General features: G+C 38.5%; 1 protein-coding gene across 1 annotated transcript in view; it reads right to left on the bottom strand.

The window, feature by feature from the left end:
• Positions 1 to 20,869, bottom strand: part of LOC144222953 (uncharacterized) — a 125,113-nt gene that overhangs the window by 72,680 nt on the left and 31,564 nt on the right. Inside the window, exon 2 of the mRNA XM_077753661.1 lies at positions 18,756 to 18,908. Coding sequence (XP_077609787.1) covers positions 18,756 to 18,789 — 34 coding nt within the window. The 5' untranslated portion in view covers positions 18,790 to 18,908. The remainder of the gene's footprint in view (positions 1 to 18,755; positions 18,909 to 20,869) is intronic.

Below are 20,869 nucleotides of genomic sequence, written 5' to 3'. Positions count from 1 at the left end.
TGCAGGCTTAGTGTCCCTACCTAGTGATATGAACACTGACACTACCTGTGGCTTTACCAGGAATCTGTCAGCGAACTCTACCCACAAGAGAGATACCTCATCTAAAAGCTGAAAAGGAATAATTTAGTCACGAGGTTTTAGTCCCTAAAAGGACTCCAGTAGGACTGAGTGGGAGGAGGAAATGCATACTGCCAGGATTTTGGGTTTGCCTTCCCTCCAAAAGCCCCTACTCTGCCCCTTGCCCAGGGCTCTAGCTACATGCGGTGTTCTACCCTCTCATGGCAATGTGGTTATCGAGGGGCCTTCTTCTCAGTAGAAAGAGACTCAGAGAGGTTGGGCAGGTCTGCACCTCATGTGACATGAGGCTACACCACTAGAGATAAACACTAACAATGGGTCACCGAGGATGTTGTCATGGGGAGAGGAAGTGCTGCTTTTGCTACTTTGTGGTCCTTGGCCTTGCTTGACTCAAAGCCCATGATCAGTGATCTTCTAGGACAGAGGCTTGGAAAGTATGGCTCCTGGGTCAGATCCAGCCTGCTACCGGTTTTTGTATGGCCCATAAGCAAAGAATGCTTTTTACATTTTTAAATGGTTGAGAAAAAAATCAAAAGAATAACATTTCATGACACATGAAAATTATATGAAATTAAATCCTCCACTCCATAAATAAGGTTTAATTGGAACATGGACATACTCATTTATATATTGCCTATGGCTGCTTTCATGTCACAACAGCAGAGGTGAATAGTTGTGACAGAGACAATATGGCCCACGAAGCCAAAAATGTTTACTATCAGTCCTTAAGAGAAAAAGTTTGCTGACATTGCTCCTAGAAGATCCCTATGTTCTAGTTCATCAGACTGCAGGGGCCTGAGTGGATGGAGTAAGAACATGCATGGAGCCTTGCAGGGAATGAAGATGAACTTACATAGTGAAGGTCCTAACTGAAGATTTTGGATTTAATCCACTTGGCTATGGGAAGACTTTAAAGGTGGTGGCAGGATCAAAGCAGTACATTCTGAAGATTTAACATGGTGTCAGTGGGTAAGAAGGATCAAATGAGAGGAGAATTCTGAGGTAGGGGGACCAGTGGTGAGGAGTAAGAACTGAGGCTTGCAGTAAGGAGTGTCCAGGAAGAAGAACTGGTGACATGTTGGGGACAATGGCCGAGGTATCAGACAGGCTGTGACCGAAGAGGTGGAGACAAAGAGGCCAAGGCCATCAAAAGAATGTAGTCATGAGACACCAATAGCACGTGTTCACAAGACATAGAAACATTTCTGAGGATAATATAGTGTTGCCAATAGGTATCATTCTTAACCAGATGACCCTGCAGTAGATTAGATTTACTTTTGCTTTCCACTAGCATCTTTAAAATGCAACTTTGCACCTTACAGATTATGGACATGGAAGAAAGAGATGAACACATGAGGTAAGCAGTTTGAGAGTGATGGGCATCACTGTATAAATTCACAGGTAGAAATGGCTGGGGAACTCTCCAAGCTAATAAGTCTTTTCCTAATCCCCATAAAGTAATAACGCTTCTGCCCAGATACCTCTGGGCTCCTTGCCATACGTTTAGATTTAGATTGAAATTAATTGGTATGATCAGAGTTATTAAGGAGAAGAAAACATAATTTCCAAAGAAAATAAGGCTGGCATAGTATTTCCTATAAAACTATATCAGAAGATAAACTATTATTTCAGCCTTGAAAAGCTCTGTGAGCAAATTTGTTTACTGTAAGGAAGAAGAAAACCATGAAGTTAATATTTTTAAGAGGAAGCACATTGCAAAATGAAAATAACTTTTTCACATTACATGAACTTGGCATATAGTACTATCTACACTACTCACAACTTATCTTTAGTTTGTGAATGTATTAGTAATTATAAGGTTAAAATTAAACTTTGAGTTTAAGACTTTGGTGAAGCAAACTGTAGTGGAAAGAACAGTTAAGTTTTATCTTTTACATTTCCATTTTAGGGTGGAGGACTTTTTCTACAAGAATGGTTTAATGGCAGCATAGATTTTCAAAATAGATATAAATGGGATTTTTTTAATGGCCATTCATTGTTGTAAAACAGTTACACGGCACAAATTTGAGAGTAAGTCCCTAAAATTTTGTACATGTTTCATTTTCTCTTACCACCTTTGAATTTATTACATTACTCTTAGTTCATCAATTTCCTACTACACATCTTACTCTCTCAAGATACTTTTCAAAGTGAAAAGTTTTATTTAAGAGTATATAAGATAAGAAGACAGATTTTTAGGCACAAAAAGCCAGTGATGCCCATAACATGCCCAGTGCTATACTAGAAGCAGTGATTAGGATCAGATTAAGACTTTCAGAATACCTCAACTACACAGATGTAAAAGAGTCCAAATGACTTAGAAATCATTATTTGAATTATATTTTTTTTATTTAAATTCAGGTTAGTTAACATATAGTGTAGTCTTGGCTTCAGGAGTAGAACCCAGTGATTCATCTCGTACATATGACACCCAGTGCTCATCCTGAAAAGTGTCCTCCTTAATGTCCATCCCCCCATTTAACCCACATCCCCCCACTTACCTCCCCTCCAGCAGCCCTCAGTTTGTTTTCTGTATTTAAGAGTCTCTTATGGTTTGCCTCCCTCTTATGGTTTGCCTCCCTCTCTGTTTTTATCTTATTTTTCTTTCCCTTTCCCTATGTTCATCGGTTGAGTTTCTTGAATTCCACATGAGTGAAATCATATGACATCTCTCTTTCTCTGACTGACTTGTTTTGCATAATAACAAAACATAAACACTTTAAATGTGTATAATAAAATACCACACTGAAAGAGGGAAAGGAGAGGAATTTCAAAATCAGAAAGATATAATAATAAAAGACAAAAACAGGGCAAACAATGAACTATTCTTGATGTTCTTTCTGCCCTGGCCTCTCCCAGCACTGAATGGTTCACATCCATTCTCCTTTCTCACAAAAGGCTGTCAATAAAACTTCTGGTTTCTGGCTACTGTTGGCTATTGGTCTAGTTTGGCTATTGCTTAAAACACAGTTATTTTCTTTGGAGAAAAGCAGATAAGTAAGTCAAAAGTGCCAAGGTAATATATGGGAATTTGAGAGTTCTTAGAAGAGCATTTTACCCAAACTACTATTTTAGAATAATATAACGAAATAGAGTTAAGTGTCCATACTTTGAGGTCAGAGGGTTTTACTCTGAATTCTGTCACTTCCTAGTTCATCTGAATGAGTTAATCTCTCTGAGCCCCAGACTCATAATAGGAAAATACTATGATGTATTATATATTTGCATATAACATATATTAATGAGTGCCATTATAAGATTATTTAGAGGAATAACTGAAGTAAAGTAATAAAGCTTAGCATTGTGTTTTGCATGTAATAAGTACACAATAAATGTAAATTATTATTAGCTTCACTTTTCTGACAACCAAATATAAAGGGTAATGGTGAGGCAACTTGTTACTTTTGCATGATAACAGGGTTTTGTCTCTAATTTTAATAATAGGCACTATAATTTATTAAGCGTCTACTATATGCCAGGTGCCTTATATACTGCATCTCATTTAATCGTCAAAGAATCCTGATAAATATGTATTAACAACCTCACTTTATAAGCTAAGAGCATGAACTAGAGAAGTAACTTTCCCAGAGTTTCATAGATATTAACTGTTAAACCTGGAATTAAACCCAGATATGTCTGATTTCATAGCCCATATTCTACAGCATAGATGGCAAATAGGTTTTAATTCAAATTTTAAATAGAAAATACAAAAAAGCTATCAAAGACTACTGGGTCATGTCAGAAGAACTTAAGATACCTGTTGAGAGGATTCTTACTGGCCAAATATAAGACAACTTCAGGATCAGAAACATTAACAACTGCCTTAAGTTGAAACACACAAGATGTATTATGAGCTCATTATAATCCTTTTCTTTTAAAAAAAGTTTTGACATTTTTGGAGGCTGCTAGAGTACTACCTCATTATTTTGAAAATAAACAAACAAAAGAATAAAGGGAAAGTATCAAGCACTTTTCTTGCTTTCCCAGTACAAACTGTCTGGGAAAGATATGTGAATATATAATGAAAGCATTCCAGGCAAGTGCAAAGGTCCTGGAAAGGAATATGCCTGCCATAATCAAGAGGAGAGAAGCTATGTGGATGGACCCTAGCAAGAGAGGACAAGAGTACTGTAAAATGAAATCAGAAGAGAAATCAGGATTGGAGTTGGTATGTAGAGTTTTCTAAGTCATTGTAAATGTGTTAGCTTTTACTTTTGGAAAAACAGGGAGCCACAGCAGGATTTTGAACAAAGAAATGACATAATCTGACTTTTAGTTTAAGAGCCACTATGATTGGTGTGTCAAGACTACACTGCAGGAGGAACAAGAGTAAAATCAGCGAGGCCAGGTCATTATAACAATTCTGTGTGAGATGATGGTGGCTTGAACCAAGATGGTATCAGGGAAGAAGATGAGGATGGTTGAGTTCTAGATTTATCTTTTTTATTTAAAAAAAAAAAGAAATCCTTTTTTAAAAAATGTTTATTTATTATTTTGAGAGAGAGAGAGAAAGAAAGCGTGCATGAGTGAGGGAGGGGCAGAGAGAAAGGGAGATAGAGAATCCCAAGTAGTCTCTGCACTGTCAAAGCAGAGCCCAACTCAGGACTCCATCTCACAAAGCATAAGATCGTGACCAGAGCTGAAATCAAGACCCAGACCCTTGACTGACTGAACCAGCTGGAATAGCTGGTGCCCCTCTAGATTTATCTTGAAGGGAGATCTGGGAGAAGTTGCTAATGAGTTGGATGTGGGGAATATGAGAAAAAGGAAAGATAAGGATGACTCCTAGGCTTTCGTTCTGAGTATATGGAATTGTGGTGTGTCTTTAGCTGCGATGGAGAAAACCACAGGAGGAGTGGGTTTGGGCAGAAGTTGGTGTGGGGAATCATAGGGGCTAAATTTGGATATGTGAAGTTTGTGAAACTTATTATACATCCAAGCAAAATGACAGATAGATATCTGGATTCATAGGGCCTGAAGTTCAGGGGAGATGTTTGAGTTAGAGATACAGTCAAGAAATTGTTTCCAAAAAAGGGTGTGTCATCTGTGTCAAATCCTGCCAATGGGTAAGAAAGAGGAGGCCTAAAAATTAACCACTCGATTAAGCAACATGGAGGCCTCTGATGTCCCTGTTTAGGAGTGGCTTCATTAGCATGGTGAGACAAAAGTCTGATTGGAGAGAGGTCAAGAGAAAATTATAGGAAAGAAACTGCCAAGAGTCAAGGCATTCCTTTTGCAGAGTGTGCTGAAAAAAAAGAAGGAAAGAAATGGGACAGTAACCAGAGAAGAAGATGGGATCCACAGGGGGGTTTACATTTTTTAATGTTTTTTATTTATTTCTGGTAGAGAGAGAGACAGCATGAGCAGGGGAGAGTCAGAGAGAGAGGGAGTCACAGACTCTGAAACAGGCTCCAGGCTCTGAGCTGGCAGTCAGCACAGAGCCCGACACGGGGCTCGAACCCACGAACCGCGAGATAATGACCTAAGCGAAAGTCGGACGCTTAACCCACTAAGCCACCCAGGCGCCCCCACAGGGGGGTTTATAGGAGAGAAACTGCCAAGAGTCAAGGCATTCCTTTTGCAGAGTGTGCTGAAAAAAAAGGAGGATAGAAATGGGACAGTAACCAGAGAAGATGGGATCCACAGGGGGGTTGTTTGGTTGGTTGGTTTGGTTAAATTTGGTTGTTTTTTTGTTTGTTTGCTTGTTTTTAGATTGGAGAAATAATAGCATGTTTGTACCCTCATGAAAAAAATATATTAGAGAGGGGGAAATTATCAGTGCAGGTGAGGAAAACTGCTAAATGGTGTCACTGAGCAGGTGCTTGTGGACAGGAAAGGCTGGTTTTGCCAGAAGCCAATGGTTCCACCATGATACTGGAGAAGAGGTAAGAAAGTAAGAGACTAGACATATTGTTGCCAATTGCAAGGGGTCTGGATGCATAAAAGGATGAAGCTAAAGATTATAGATGCCTTCCAGAACTTCAAGCAACTACAAATTTCCCAAAAGCAGTATTGCTGTTCTAAAAGGCAGTGCTGTCCTAGAAGGAGGAATCTGCTATCAACTTCAGGTTCCTTCTGGATGTGGAGTCCACAGGGTCAAGCATACATGGCCACCTAGAGTCCGTGTCCACCCCCCCCCCCACTTCCAAGCACCCTCCAGGTACATGAGACTTTACAATTTTCTTCCCCTAAACAAGCCATCTTCTAGAGTCTGTATATGCCTCTTCCTGTTCCTGGAGAGCAGAGGTGTCTTCTCCCACCCGCCTCACCTTACCTCAACAGGTAAGAATAAGAGATGGCCATTGGGTAACTTCTAGGAAGTGAGGAGGAAAGGAGCTTAGACAAGTAAGATAGAGGGTCCATACAGGCCCTTGAGTTATAGAGCAGAGCCACAGAACCTCCATTTACAAATGGATGGGTCTGCTGAAAGGAATAGCTGGTTATTCTTGATAAAGAAGACAATAAAATCTAGTGGTCTCAGCCATCCGTGAGGACAGAGGGTACTATCCTGTAGAGACTCAATTTTACAACAACAGATGATAGGGAAGCAGGAGAGATTATGTTATAATCTATAATCATTATATTAGGTCCAAGCCATCTGACTTAAATTCCTCACTGAAATGAGGTAGGATAAAGGAAGAAGATCCCAGGAGCCTTTGCTATAAGGCCCATCAATCGCTGGAAAGCCAGAAACTGAGGTTAAATGGACCCCCAGGGATTTAAGGGGAAGGGACAGGCAAAAATAAAAATAAAAATAAAACCCTGAGGAAGAGGCTTGCCAGATAAAACATAGTATGTAATATTCACCATATTCTTATACTAAGATATTATTCATTGTTTATCTGAAATTTAAATTTAACTGGGCATCCTGTATTTTAATCCACTATGTCTCATCATCCTTTCTAGGAGAGGCAGCAGGTCTGCTCTGGCGCATGCCTCAGCATTTTACCCTTCCTCTGCTCCCACCATCTCTCCTACCTTATTCACCAAACATGAATAATAGTCAGAAAGGCAGATGGAAAGAAGTGAAGGAGGGAGAGAGAGAGAGAGAGAGAGAGAGAGAGAGAGAAGAGAGACAAAGAGAAGGAGGGGAAAAAAAAGGAAGGAAAGCCAAGGGAAGAAATAAGAGACAAGAAGAAATACAAGGAAGAACTTGAAGTTCTCGAAGGCATCTGTAAGCTTTAGCTTCATCCTTTTATGCATCCAGACCCTTTTGTAATTTTTTAGATGCAAGGCATATATCTAAAAAATGAAAATAAGGGGCGCCTGGATGGGTCAGTTGGTGAAGCATCTGACCTCGGCTCAGGTCATGATCTCATGGTTCATAAGTTCGAGCCTCGCATGGGGCTCTGTGCGGACAGTGCAGGGAGCCTGAAGCATGTTTCAGATTCTATGTTTCCCTCTCTCTCTAACCCTACAGAGCTCATGCTCTGTCTCTCACACAAAAATAAATAAGCATAAAACATTTTCTTAAACAAAAGCAAAAACAATTCCAGAGGTGCTTGGGAGGCTCAGTGGTTGAGCATCTGACTTTGGCTCAGGTCATGATTCACGGTTTGCAGTTTCGAGCCCCATGTCAGCTCAGAGCCTTGAGCCTGCTTTGGATTCAGTGTCTCCCTCTCTCTGCCCTCCTCCGCTCATGCTCTGTCTCTCTGTCTCTCAAAAATAAACAAATATTTTTTAAAAATGAAAAAATAATTCCAGGGAAATATATTTTAAAAAATTAAAGAAATAGCTTCAAAGAAATTACAAACATAACTTTACAATAAAAAGAGCTGGAAAAGGAAGTAAAATAATTCAAAGAAGAGCTTATAAGGCAATAGAAGGAGACAAAAAGTGAGCCAGCAAAGCTTAGGAAAGAAATGAGAGAAAAATTAAAATGTCACTGAGATAAAAAGTCACATTAGAAATAGAATAAACAAATGTTAAATACAGTTCTGGGGAATAGTATGTATAAGAAAATAAAATAGAACAAACAACCGGGATAGTTCTTGTGAACATGTTATGAATGGTAGACACAGCAGATATAAAATAGCTAGTATTTGTATTTCTGAAGCAGAAAGATAAAATGGAAAAAAAATTAAAAATCTAATAATAACATTAACGGTAACAATGATAATTATAATAGCTACTCTTGATTTGAGCCCTTATGTGCCAGGCACTGTTCCAAAACTTCTGACAATTATCTCAGTCAACCTTCATAACAATCCTACTAGCTACTATTGGTCTCATTTTATAGATGAGGTAGTTGAAACAGAGAGAAGTTAAGTAGTTTGCCTAAAGTTACACAGTTAGTGGTAGAGCCAAGATTTAAAACTGCCTTATTTAACAATCTGCACTCTTAAACATTTAAAGTATTTCTAAAATAAGGAAGTCTTAAACTGCAAATCTAAAACGTAAGAGAAATTTGATTCAAGATAAGTAACAATAGTTCATCTCTTGGCAGTGTTTCTAAAATTTAAGGATAAAGAATGATGGGAGCATCCAAGTGGAAAAAAAGCAGGTCATAAGAAAGGGAAAAAATCATATTGACCTTAGACTTCACCATAACAAAAGGCAATGCTAAATGATAGTGGTGCAATGCCTGTAAGGATCTGAATGACAGGGAGTGGTAGATGAAAAGCATATAAGAAGCTGGGTTGTCTTGTAAGTATAAAAGTAATAAGAAATCTTTTCAGCATGTAAAATTTCAGGAAATTCAGTACCAGTTAGCTTGTATTGTTCTTCAGCCTTACACTATTCAAGACTATGGGCTGAAGTCCAAACTATGGTCAGCCTTATAAATTCCTTTACAATCTCTCTTCTATCTGCCTTTTCAATCTCCTATATCTACTCATTCCAGAGTTCTTGCTCTACAGAACATCACGTTCAGCCCTAAACCTTCCTTCAATGTTTTCGACACAACAAATACTTACCAAACGCCTCTGATATTGCAGGCCCTATACTAGGCACTGGGATACAGCAGTGCTGTCCTTAGGCAGCTTACAATCTAGTAGGGAAGTCTGACTAAACAAGCAATTACTGGAAAGTGTGGTTCAACACAGTAACCTAGTAAAACCCCGAACTCACCTCCACCTATGGATACACCAAATCCACAGCTACACATAGGACAATTCTTTTGGAAAAAGACCTGAAAACTAGCTGAACAGCTACTCCACAACAAAGGACAAAAAGACCACATTGAGGTGGATAGAAGAGGCAGAGATGTGATCTTGCCAAAACTCTATCCCAAACACAGTGACCCACAAGTGGGAGAAATCTCACAACTATAGAGTGTATCCTTGAAGAAAGAAGCATTTCAGTCCCACATAAGGCACTCCCAATCCCTAGTACATATACCAGAGAAGTGAACCCCCCGAACATCTGGCATTGAAAATCAAAGTGGCTTATATTCAGGAGACCCAAAGGGATGGAGCAAACTAAGACTCCGCTCCTAAAGGGCTTGTGCACAAACTCATTCCCCTGGGGCCCAGTGCAAAAGTAGCAATTTGAAAAGCACTTAGACCATATGTAAAGAAGATTCATTGGCTAATTGTAAAGTGTCTGCTGGAGGGGCAACAGTCTGATGAAACTCTGTCCAGGGACAGAGGCATGGTGGGCACCATTTTTGTACACTATCTTGATAGTGCTGCTTGCTCTGGTCTAGCAGCACCACCACCCCTGACAGCCCTGCCCCACTAAACCTGGCAGATGGGTCTGCCCTAGCCAATGGCTTAAGTGACCCCACCCTGTTAAATCCAGCAGGTATGACCTGGCCTGGTACCCATGCCCCAAACTGTGGCCCTGCCCCACCAAAAGTGGCAGGCAGGTTTGCCCCAACCCAGCACTCTTCCACAGCCCCACCAAAGCCAGCAGGAGCATGCAGCCCACACAGGGGTCACCCCTTGAATGCCTGGCTCTGTCACCAGGGGGGGGCTTACATTTCTGGGTCTCACAGGACTGAGACAATCAGAGTTCTTGGCAGGCTACAACTCCCTGGGAACTTCACAGACAACAGACAGAAATGCATCCCGTTTCCTGTGACCACTCCTTCAAGACTGGGAGAGAGAGCTGTTTTGTCTAATACATAGAAACAACCACAGAGAATCAAGCAAATGAATCAACAGAGGAATATGTTCCAAACAAAGATCAAGATAAAACTTCAGAAAACAAAACAAAACAAAACAAACAACAAAAAACACACTTAATGAAACAAAGATAATTTACCTGATTAAAAATTCAAAGTAATGGTCATAAATACACTCACCAATCTCAGGAGAAGAATGGATAAACACTTATATAAAGTATAAGAAAGTACCAAACAGAAGTCATAGAGCTGAGGAACACAATAACTGAATTAAAAAATACTCTAAACGGGTTCAACAGTAGTCTGGACAAAGCAGAAAAAAAGATCACTGACATGGAAGAGAAGGTAAGGGAACCTCCTCAAACAGAGCAGCAAAAAGAAAAATTAATTTTAAAAAGTAAAGATAGCTTAAATCAGCTATGGGAAAACATCCATAGGAACATAGTCACATTATAGAGGACCCCCCCCAAAACTTATTGGAATAAATAATTATTGATAACTTCCCTAACTTGGGGAAGGAAATAGATATCTAGATTCAGGAAGCCCAGACAGTTCCAAATAAGATGAACCCAAAGAGATCCACTTCAGAACACACAGTAATTAAAATGTCAAAAGTTAAAAATAAAGAGAAAATCTTAAAAGCAGCAAGAGAAAAATAACTTTTTTTTACACACAAGGGAAAACCTTTTAAGACTATCAGCAGATTTTCAGCAGAAACAGGACACAATATATTGTGTGCCAGAAATGGGACATATAGTCAGAGTGCTGAAAGCAAAAACACTTCCAACCAAAAACACTCTACTGAGCAAGGTTTACCTTACAGAGTGAAAGGAGCAATAATTTTCTAGACAAGAAAAAACTAAAGGAGTTCACCACCACTAAACTGGCCTTACAAGAAGTGTTAAAGGAATATCTTTAAGCTGAAAAGAAGGGGCTCTAATTAGTAACATGAAAACATGTGAAAGTAAAAATCTCACTGCTTAAGTTAAATATATAATAACGCTAGTGAAAGTTAAATATATAATAATGCTAGTGAAAGTTAAATATATAATAATGCTAGTGGATTAATCACTATAAAGCTAGCATGAAGGTTAAAAGACAAAAGTAGTAAAAATAATTGTAACAACAACAATTAGTTAAAGGATACAGAAAATAAAAAGATGTAAAATTTGACATCAAAAACATAAAATGTGGTGGGGGGGGAGAGTTTTAGAATACATTCAAATGTAACTTGCTACTGATCTAAAACAAACAACAGGTTTACATATAGCTGATATATGTAAATCATATAGTAACCACAAAGCAAAATCCCATAGTAAATACACAAAAGATTGAGAATGGAATCAAAATTTAATACCAAAGAAAGGCATCAAACCAGAGGAAAAGAGAGCAAGACAAGAAAAAAAAAAGTTACAGAGAGGTACTACACAACAGATAGAAAACAAGTAACAAAATGGCAATAAGCACATACCTATAATTACTTTATATATAAGTGGCTAAGCACCTCAAGCAAAAGACAGAGTAGCTAAGTAGATAAAAACCACAAAACTTATCTATATACTGCCTACAAGAGATTCATCTCAGGTGTAAGAGCACACACAGGCTAAAAGTAAGGGATGGAGAAAGATGTTTCATGCAAATGGAAACCAAAAGAAAGCCGGGGCAGCTATACTTATGTCAGACAAAACAGACTTTAAAACAAAGACTGTAATAAAAGACAAAAATGGGCTTATATAATGATAAAGTGTCAATCCAGAAAAAAGTACAACATTTATAAATACTTATGTGCCCGACATATAAGTAGCAAAATATATAAAGGGGAGAGTTTTGTGGGATGGGAGAAATGGGAGAAGGGGCTCAAGAGGTACAAGCTTCCTGTCATAAAAAAAAATAAGTCGTGAAGATGTAATGTATAGCATGCTGACTAGAGTCAATAATATTGTGTTGCATATTATATAAATTCAATGGCAAGAGGGGGAACTAGACTTACTATGATCATTTCAGTGTAAACAAATACTGAATCATTGCTCTCAACAAAGCAGGTATAAAGGAGTACCTCAACCTAACAGCGCCCATGTATGACAAGTCTAGAGCTAACATTATATTCAATGGTGAAATGCTGGAAGCTTTTCTTCTAAGATCAGGAACAATAGAAGGAGGACTATTCTCACAACTTTTATTCAGCAGAGAATTAGAAGTCCTAGCCAGAACAATGTGGCAAGAAAAAGAAATAAAAGGTATCAACAATGGAAAGGAGTAAAATTGTCACTATTTGTGGACAACACATTTTGCCCTAAAGACTGCACCCAAAACCTGTTAGAATGAATAAATTCAATGAAGTTGCAGAACACAAAGACAATATACAAAAATCTGTTGCATTTTTATATACTAACAATGAACTATCCAATAGGGAAATTAAGAAAACAATCATACTTGCAATTGTGTCAAAAAGAAAAAAATGACTGTGAATAAATTTAACCAAGAAAGTGAAAGACTAAACTCAAAACCATGAAGACTTTCTTATATGTTTTCTTCTATAAGCTTTATAGTTTTGCATTTTATATTTAGATATATGATATGATTTGAGTTAATTTTTGTGAAGGGTGTAAGGTCTGTGTCTACATTAAATTTTTTGTATGTGGATGTCCAATTTTACCAGCAGTATTTGTTGAAAAGACTATTATTTCTCCATTGAATCGCCTTTGTAACTTTGTCAATAATCAGTTGACTATATTTGTGGTATTCTATTTCTGGGTTCTCTATTCTGTTTCATTGAGTTATATATCTATTATTTTGCTAATACCATCCTGCTTGATTACTGTAGTTGTATAGTAAGTATGGTGGTGTAAGTTCTCCAATTTTAATCTTCTTTTTCAGTTTTGTGTTGGTTACTGTATGTTCAGATCTGTATCTTTGACCTTAATTATCTTTTTCAAACACACCATAACAGAACAACTGCCAGGCATGAGGGGTGAACTTTAAAGTATGTAATATTAGGTAAATGTGTTTGAGAAAGAGGAATAGAGTTATTCCAAGGATCCTTTGCTACACAATCACAAAAAACAAAAGGAAGATGTGTTATAAAGACATAAGGAAGGGCAGAAAACTTACGAGGATTACTACTCTACACCACTGGAAAATATAGTTATTAACACTATGATCTAGATCCCTAGGTTACATATATGATTATCAGTTCAAAGATTTATCGAGGTCAATGTCTGAATTAATGAATCTACTCACTATCACCAAAACCATTTATAACATCTTGTTTGTGACAGAGATCTAATTTTGCTAGAATTAACATATAAAATCTTCCAAATAAGCCTATCCTTTAAAAATAGAATAACTAAGAGTGTTGGATTTTTATCTAAAAGTAATGTCAGTGACAGAAACCACATAAAAGATTGTCTGTAATATTCCATACTAGTTTTTCCAGTGAAGAAATTTTAAAGTGAATTTGTTGCTGGGGTCAACAAGTACCTGCTACTTATTCCTGATGTCTCTGTAAAACTTGAGTAAATCTGAGAAAAAGAGACAATGTGACAGAAGATTCTTCTAAAGGACTGTAAAATGTTCTTAAGCTTAAGGGACAATTCAAGGCTGCCACAGAATTAATGTTCCTGACTCCAAATTAGTCCAAGTACTCAGGATGATGGATTTTCAAACAAGCAAGAAGACTCAGGAAATTTTATTTTTATCACCATTTAGAAAGAAACATAATGCTCATTTCTTCCCTTGAGTAATACAAATTTTAATGTCTTCTCTTTAGTAACTAAGTGTTTCAGAATCTTCAGGAAATGTTAAATGTTAGAACTAAAACAATATGATATTAAAATAATCAGTGGGGATTCCACTTGAAATAGCTTGGTCTCTACTTAAGGAAAACCATCTATCCAATATCTTCCTCAGGAGACAATATGGCAAAATAGCATTATATGGTCAATTACCTAATATCTCGTTTCATTGTTCCTCTAAAACATAGGGGCTCTTTGTTATAGGTTCTGTAATGAGATAACTTTTTCTGTTCGATGCTATTACAATTTCCTTTGTGTGTTTTAATTTGAAAGGAACAGTGTTAATATTGGTGGTCTCTAAGATAGCATTTATTATAAAATGTATTTGTTAGTGGAGTGAGTCATCAATTTTGCTTTAAAAAGTTAGAATGTGTCATTTCTTTAATATGCATTATAAGATGTATTCTAATACGCATTATGAAAATATAAAAGTTCATTCTAAAAATGGCATACTGTGACTTATGGATAATCCATTTGGCTTGCTTTACCCCTTTTGACACTGTCTGTAAGACAACATGATTTTGACTTTATCCTCTTAGCAGTTGAGTGATGACATTTTAGCAGAGGTTCTTTCACTTATTTACTTTATAAACTTATTGATAACAGCTTTAAAGCTGTGAAAAAAAATCTGCTGCTTCTCACTAATGGTAACAAGAGTAGAAAGGGCTTATGTGTCAAGACATTGAATGGATATTAATATAATATAGACAAATTTCACTTGGCATCACAAATTATGTCATGGTTTTATTATGGCACAAATTTTACTTCCTAGTTACTTCCTACTGAAGATATATATCTTCTCTGATTCCTTCCAAAGAGTCCCCTAAGTATTCCTAGGATGCCTCACTTGCCCTAAACTCCCATATTTGTTCTACTGGACTACAAAAAACCTCTCCTACTGTTTCACGTAGCAAAGCAATTCTTTGCTGATGACTCCTGCTGCTCTGTTGAGCACCGGTGGGAACTTAACACCATCACATGTTGTTCCTCTGCATTTTGTAGTCCTCTCTGCAGCTTTGCCAGGCACAGCAGTTTTCCAAAGACAACTACTCTTAAACTCTCAAGCTGCCCAAATGGCATTGCTGTCCATAGCAGGGGTGGGCAGATGGCTCTCCCAGATTTCTAATTTACTCCATAAGTGCAGTGCCAAAGACATTTGGGACTCAGTGGGTTAAAAATTTTAATGAAACAACACTTTTCATTTTTTCTTAAAGCCATTTAGTTTTGTCTCCTTGGGACTAAGAACTGTATTCAGGGGGCTAGACCCAAGATAGATTGAGTAATAATCATTGAACTGTACTAAGAATCCTTATTCTACCACCAGAAAATACGGTCAAATCTCAAGCTGACAATCTACTATGCTTAATTAGAGAGAAGCATCAACAAATTGTCTTTTCTTATTAAATATACAGAGGAATAATGTATTTGCATTGAATATTAATGATATTTGAATTGAAATGTACAGAGGAATAATATTTTTTTGAATTTTAAACTACCTTATGTTTTATTAAACAATTTGTCATGACTCCTTCAGTTTTCTTCATTAAAAAGACATCATGGTACTTCTGGTTTCTAGTCCAATATATAAGGAGCATAGAAGTCACCACTCAATCCTGACAACAAGTAAAAGATGAACAGATTGAAAAACCAAAAACTCTTCTTATAACTGATAAATTTCTGGAAACTCAGTGTGGACAATTCTGATAGTTAAGAACTTCAGGAAGACTCACTCATTGAACGGCTTCATACTTTGGTGAGAACTCCTGGAGCTCTACCCAATTCTCATAGTGAATATCAGAGAAAAATACCCTCATGCTTACAGCAGGGGGAGGGGAAAAGGAAACATTTTTAAATATCCCAGAGCATTCTGTTCTTAACAAGGCCTATCCTCAAGAGAAACTGTTTCAGCAGAGCATGAGCTATTGGATTTCATCAGAGACTAACTGACCTGGAGGAAAGGAAAAACCTAACACCAGTCCGCTCTTCCCACCTAAGGAGGAAATGGGGGCACTGAGAAGCACTTGTGAAGCCCACAGTCCAGAGGGCAATCTTTACTAAAAGACTGAGACCTAATCAGAGTGCCTGGCTGGCTCAGTCAGTAAAACATGCAGCTCTTGGTCTCAGGGTTGTAAGTTCCAGCCCCACATTGGGTATAGACATTACCTAAAAATAAATACTTAAAAAAAGAAAAAAAAGATTGAGATCTAATCACAGGACTATAGAACACTTCCACTCTTCCCTCCATGACTTACTATCATATTCCTAAAGGCCTACTGAAAACAGCTACTTTCACCCAGTATGTCTCAGTCCATTGGGGTGACTATATTTTTGTTATAGTAGCTTATAAACAGAGTGGGTTAGAAACCACAAAAATTTAGTTCTCACAATTCTGAAGGCTGAAAAGTTCAAGATCAAGGTACCTTGTAGGTGTCTACTTTCTGGTTCATAGACTACCATCTTTTGGCTATGTCCTCAAATGGCAGAAGGGCAAGGGAGCTCTCTGGGATCTTTTTTTTTTAAGTTTATTTATTTTGAGAGAGAGAGAGTGCAAGGAGGTGAGGAGCAGAGAGAGAGATAGAGGAAGAGAGAGAGAGCGAGAGAGAGAGAGACTCCTAAGCAGGCTTTGTGATGACAGCTTTGTGATGACAGCCCTGTATGGGGCTTGGCCTCATGAACTGTGAAATTGCAACCTGAGCCAAAATCAAGAGTTGGATGCTTAACCACCTGAGCCACCCAGGTGCCTCTGGAGTACGTTTTATAAGTCCATTTGTAAGGGCTCCATCCTCATGAACTAATCACCTTCCAAAAGCCCTACTGCCAAATATTATTCCACTGGGGGTTAGGTTTCAATGCTTCAGGGGAAAATTTGAATTTAGGGAGAATGCAAATATTTGGTCTATAGCAGAATATATTATAAATGGCTATTAAGAAAAAAATCACAAAGCATAACGAAAGGTAACAAACACAGTCTGAAGAGACAAAGAAAACATCAGAACTAGAACTCGGGATGTGGCAAGGATAATAGAGTAATCTGACCAGGAATTTAAAACAACTAGAATTACTATGCTTAGGGCTCTACTGCATAAAGTAGACACATACAAGAACAAATGGGCGAGGTAAGCAAAGAGATGAAAGTTCTGAGAAACACAAGAAATACTAGAAGTCAAAAATATTGTAATAGAAATGAAGACACAGCTGAGAAAAGGACAGCCAAGCTTGAAGATATCACAATAGGAACTTTCAAAAAATGAAAGGAAAAGAGAACAATAATACTGAAGAAGAAAAAAATAACTCAACGGAACAGACCGTCCAAGAACTGGGGGAATATATGCATATTGGTCTCTTCTTCTAGTTCCTGGTACAGAGATTATAAAAAACCTTATAATTTCCTAAATGATAATAATATTAGGAGCATCTTTTCTTCTACTATTTGGTCTTTGACCCCAGTCAATGACACAAAGCTCCTAAACTCTACTGGAATTCCTGGGTGACAGGAGTGTCTCCTGTTCTAATAAGATAATTCTTGGTGGGCTCCTGGATAGCTTCAGGATGGGAGTTGTTCAGCAGAAATGAACCAGAAATTTCCAATCCCCGTGTCCTGTCAGGAAGGGGTGAGGTACCAGAGACTGAGTTACAGGCTGGTCATACTTACATGATGAAGCCTTCATAAAAACTCCCATAGTACAAGGGTCAGAGAGCTCCCAGGTTGGCAAATACATCCATGTTCCAGGAAGGTGGTGCACCCAACTCCGTTGGGACAGAAGCTCCTGAACTCAGGACTCTTCAGGACCTCACCCAAGGTATCTCTTCATGTGGCTGTTCATCTGTATCCTTTCTCATATCTTTTATTATATAAAAAACATAGAAGTAACTGTTCCCCTGAGTTCAGTGAGCTGTTCTACCAAAAACTGAACCCAAAGAGGGAGGGGTCATGGAAATCTTCAGTTTATAGCTGGTTGGTCAGAAGAAAAGGTGACAAGCTGGGACTTGCAAATGACATCTAAGGTGGGGAGAGCAGTCTTCCGGGACCAAGCCCTTAACCTGTAGGGTTTGCACTAACTCTAGATAGTGTCAAAATTGAATTGAGTTATAGGATACCAGGATGGTGTTGCTGCAAATTGCTTGGTTAGGGGGAGGAAAGTCCACATACCTGGTTTCAAAAGTGAAGTGTGGTAGTAGTGTGAGATTAAAGAAAAACCAAGGATTGTTTTGTCCTAGACAACTACCAACGGTGTAACATACATGTAATGATGTGTGTTTTGAGATTTTTAGTTGAAATATAATAAATAGTGTGATGAATATCAGAAGGAAGGAGAAAAGCAAGGAAGGAAGGAGGAAAGAAAGAGGGAGAGAGAATGGGAGAAGAAAAAAAAGGAAAAGAAAAAAATTTGTGAAGCAATAATGACAGAATTTCCCCCAAATTAATATCTGACACCAAACAATAGATTCAGGAACTCAGAGAACACTAAGCAGGGAAAACTCAAAAAATTTTACAAAAAACCCTATACCTAGGTATAGAAAAAAAACCTGTAGAAAGGTTGAAAGAAGCCAAAGTTAATAACACCTTACCTATAAAAGAGCAAAGGTAAGAATAACACCCAACTTCTCAGAAACTATGCAAGCAAGAAGATAGTGGGGAATGACATTAGTAAAATGGCCAAGTAAGATATGGCTTGCTTGTAAGCACCCCAACAATTTGGTATCCATCCACAGGAAAAAAAAGTTCCATTGTAGGAGCCACAGGATCCAGCACCATACACCAAAGGACCCAGGAGGAGTACTATCCACCCCATGCATTTGGTAGTAGGTATACTGACCTTGGCCTTGGCTATGGATCCTGCGATGGTCCATAAACTAGCTTCAATCCCTCTTGGTTGTGGTCTGGAAGCCCATGAAGAACACTCTTAGACAATCTCCTGCAGAGCCTTTGTGAAAGTCCAGGAGTCTAGCAGACAAGTTGCAGCACACTGCTGGAACAAAAAGATAGAAGTCTGGACACATTGGAGAGGGTAAGAAAAAGTTTGACTTTATTCATGTCAGCCCTCCTATGAGGTAACACAGCTCAGTATCAAGAGAGAACTAATCAAAATGTGATTTCTCCTGCAGGGGAAGTGAGTGTGTATGTGTGAGTACCTGCTTCCTCAGTTGTGCGTGATGCAGCCAAGGTGGTTCATTTCTCTCTCTCCCTACCCAAAGTAGTACTGAGTCGTGAGTTGCACAACTGGCAGATGGGAAGTAGCTGGAAGGATTCTCAGAAGGCAGTAAAGAGACATGGATCCTACTAACAGCATCATGAACTCCATCAAGAAGCCTTCTCATAAGCCACTGGGGATACTTTGTCTGCAGATCACCCCCAACTGCATACAGGTATCACCAGCACTCAACCTGCCTCAACCCACATACCCCATTCTGTGGCTGGCTCCCTATGTGCCTTCTCAACAGCGATGAGAGTAAGCTAGTGAGTACAAACAGAAAGCCAGACTGTAACAGTGAGTCAGAGTGACCACAAACTTGAGCTTTAGCACTGTCCTTGGGAAATCAAAGGGTAGGCTATTGGCGTCTGGCCTGGTGTGTTGCAAGATTGGAAGTAGGCAAAAAAGCTTAAGAATTATGCCATATAATGAAAAGGAAAAGGAAATTCAGCAGGCATATCCATAAAAGGTCTGAGAAAATCTCAGAATCTGTAGCAAGACTGATGGAAGGTATTTCTCTCTCAAAGTAACCCAGTAAGGACTGAAGGAAGTGTGTGAAGACAACAATACAAGACATTGCAGGATATGAAAGTCAAGGTAACATGACACTATCAAATGATCACAAAAATCTTCCAGTCACCAACTATAAAGAAACAGAAATTTGTGATTTACCCAATAAACAATTCAAAATGGCTGTTTTAAGAAATCTCAATTAGCTACAAGAAAACAAAGAGAACACATGAAATTGGAAAAATATATGAATAAAATGAGAAGTTAAGCAAAGAGATATAAATAATTAAAAAGAACAAAACAGAAATTCTGGAGCTGATGAATACAATGGATGAAATGAAAAATGCAATAGATTACATCAACATCAGAATGAATAAAACAAGAAAAAAAATCTGTGAATCAGAAGTCAGAACCTTAATATTATCCAGTCAGAGGAAAATAAAGAAAGAAAATGAAAAAGAATGGATTTCTGACAGTTAAGATGGCAGAGAAGTAGGGGGCTACTGGGCTTGCCACATCCCCCAAGCACAGATGTATTAAGGTCAAATTACTCAGAACATCTTGGAAATAGGTCTGCGGAGTGACAGATAGATCTCCACAGTTGGAGGGAGATAGCTTGGCAGGAGTGAGGTACATGGATGTGAGTTGGGGGGGAGAAAGTGGTGGACCTATGGAGGGGAGGGAACCCCTTCTGTGGAGAGACAAAAGGGAGAGAAAGAGACGGGCTGAGATAGCATAGCATCGAGTTAGCACAAGAAGAAAACCTCTCTGGACTACAAACTGGGGAGCAAGAAGTACTGAGTTTCCCAGTTTTTGAAAACAGCCTCTGGAACTCAAACTCTGAGGTTTTGGAAGTGCATGACTTTCTTCAGAGTGGAGCTATGGAATGCACTCCTTGGGAGAAGGAGGGAGTGCATAGCGTGGTATAGCCATCTTTGGGATGCAGCGGGAGAGAACAATCCTCTTCGTGGAACACTTTTCAAATAGGGTTTATTGCCTCCCCAAGGACACAAGACCCTGTAGGAGCCAGCCAAAGGCCTTTCATCAACAAGGTGAAGGGGCTCTACTCTGGAGCAGGGGAGCAGATCCACACTGCACCAGGTCCTTCAAGACTGTTTTTTTGTTTTGTTTTGTTTTTTTAACTCCAGCCATGCATCAAGTGCATGGGTCCATTAAGACTGGGTTTTGAATCCCAGCCACACACCAAGGAAAAGGTGCAGGATAGTTGT

The sequence above is a fragment of the Crocuta crocuta genome, unplaced genomic scaffold (genome assembly GCF_008692635.1).
Source record: "Crocuta crocuta isolate KB4526 unplaced genomic scaffold, BGI_CrCroc_1.0 scaffold30, whole genome shotgun sequence".
In the NCBI taxonomy this organism is placed as follows: Eukaryota; Metazoa; Chordata; class Mammalia; order Carnivora; family Hyaenidae; genus Crocuta; species Crocuta crocuta.
Note: the sequence above shows the minus strand (reverse complement) of the source record. Positions and strands in the feature narration are given on the sequence as shown.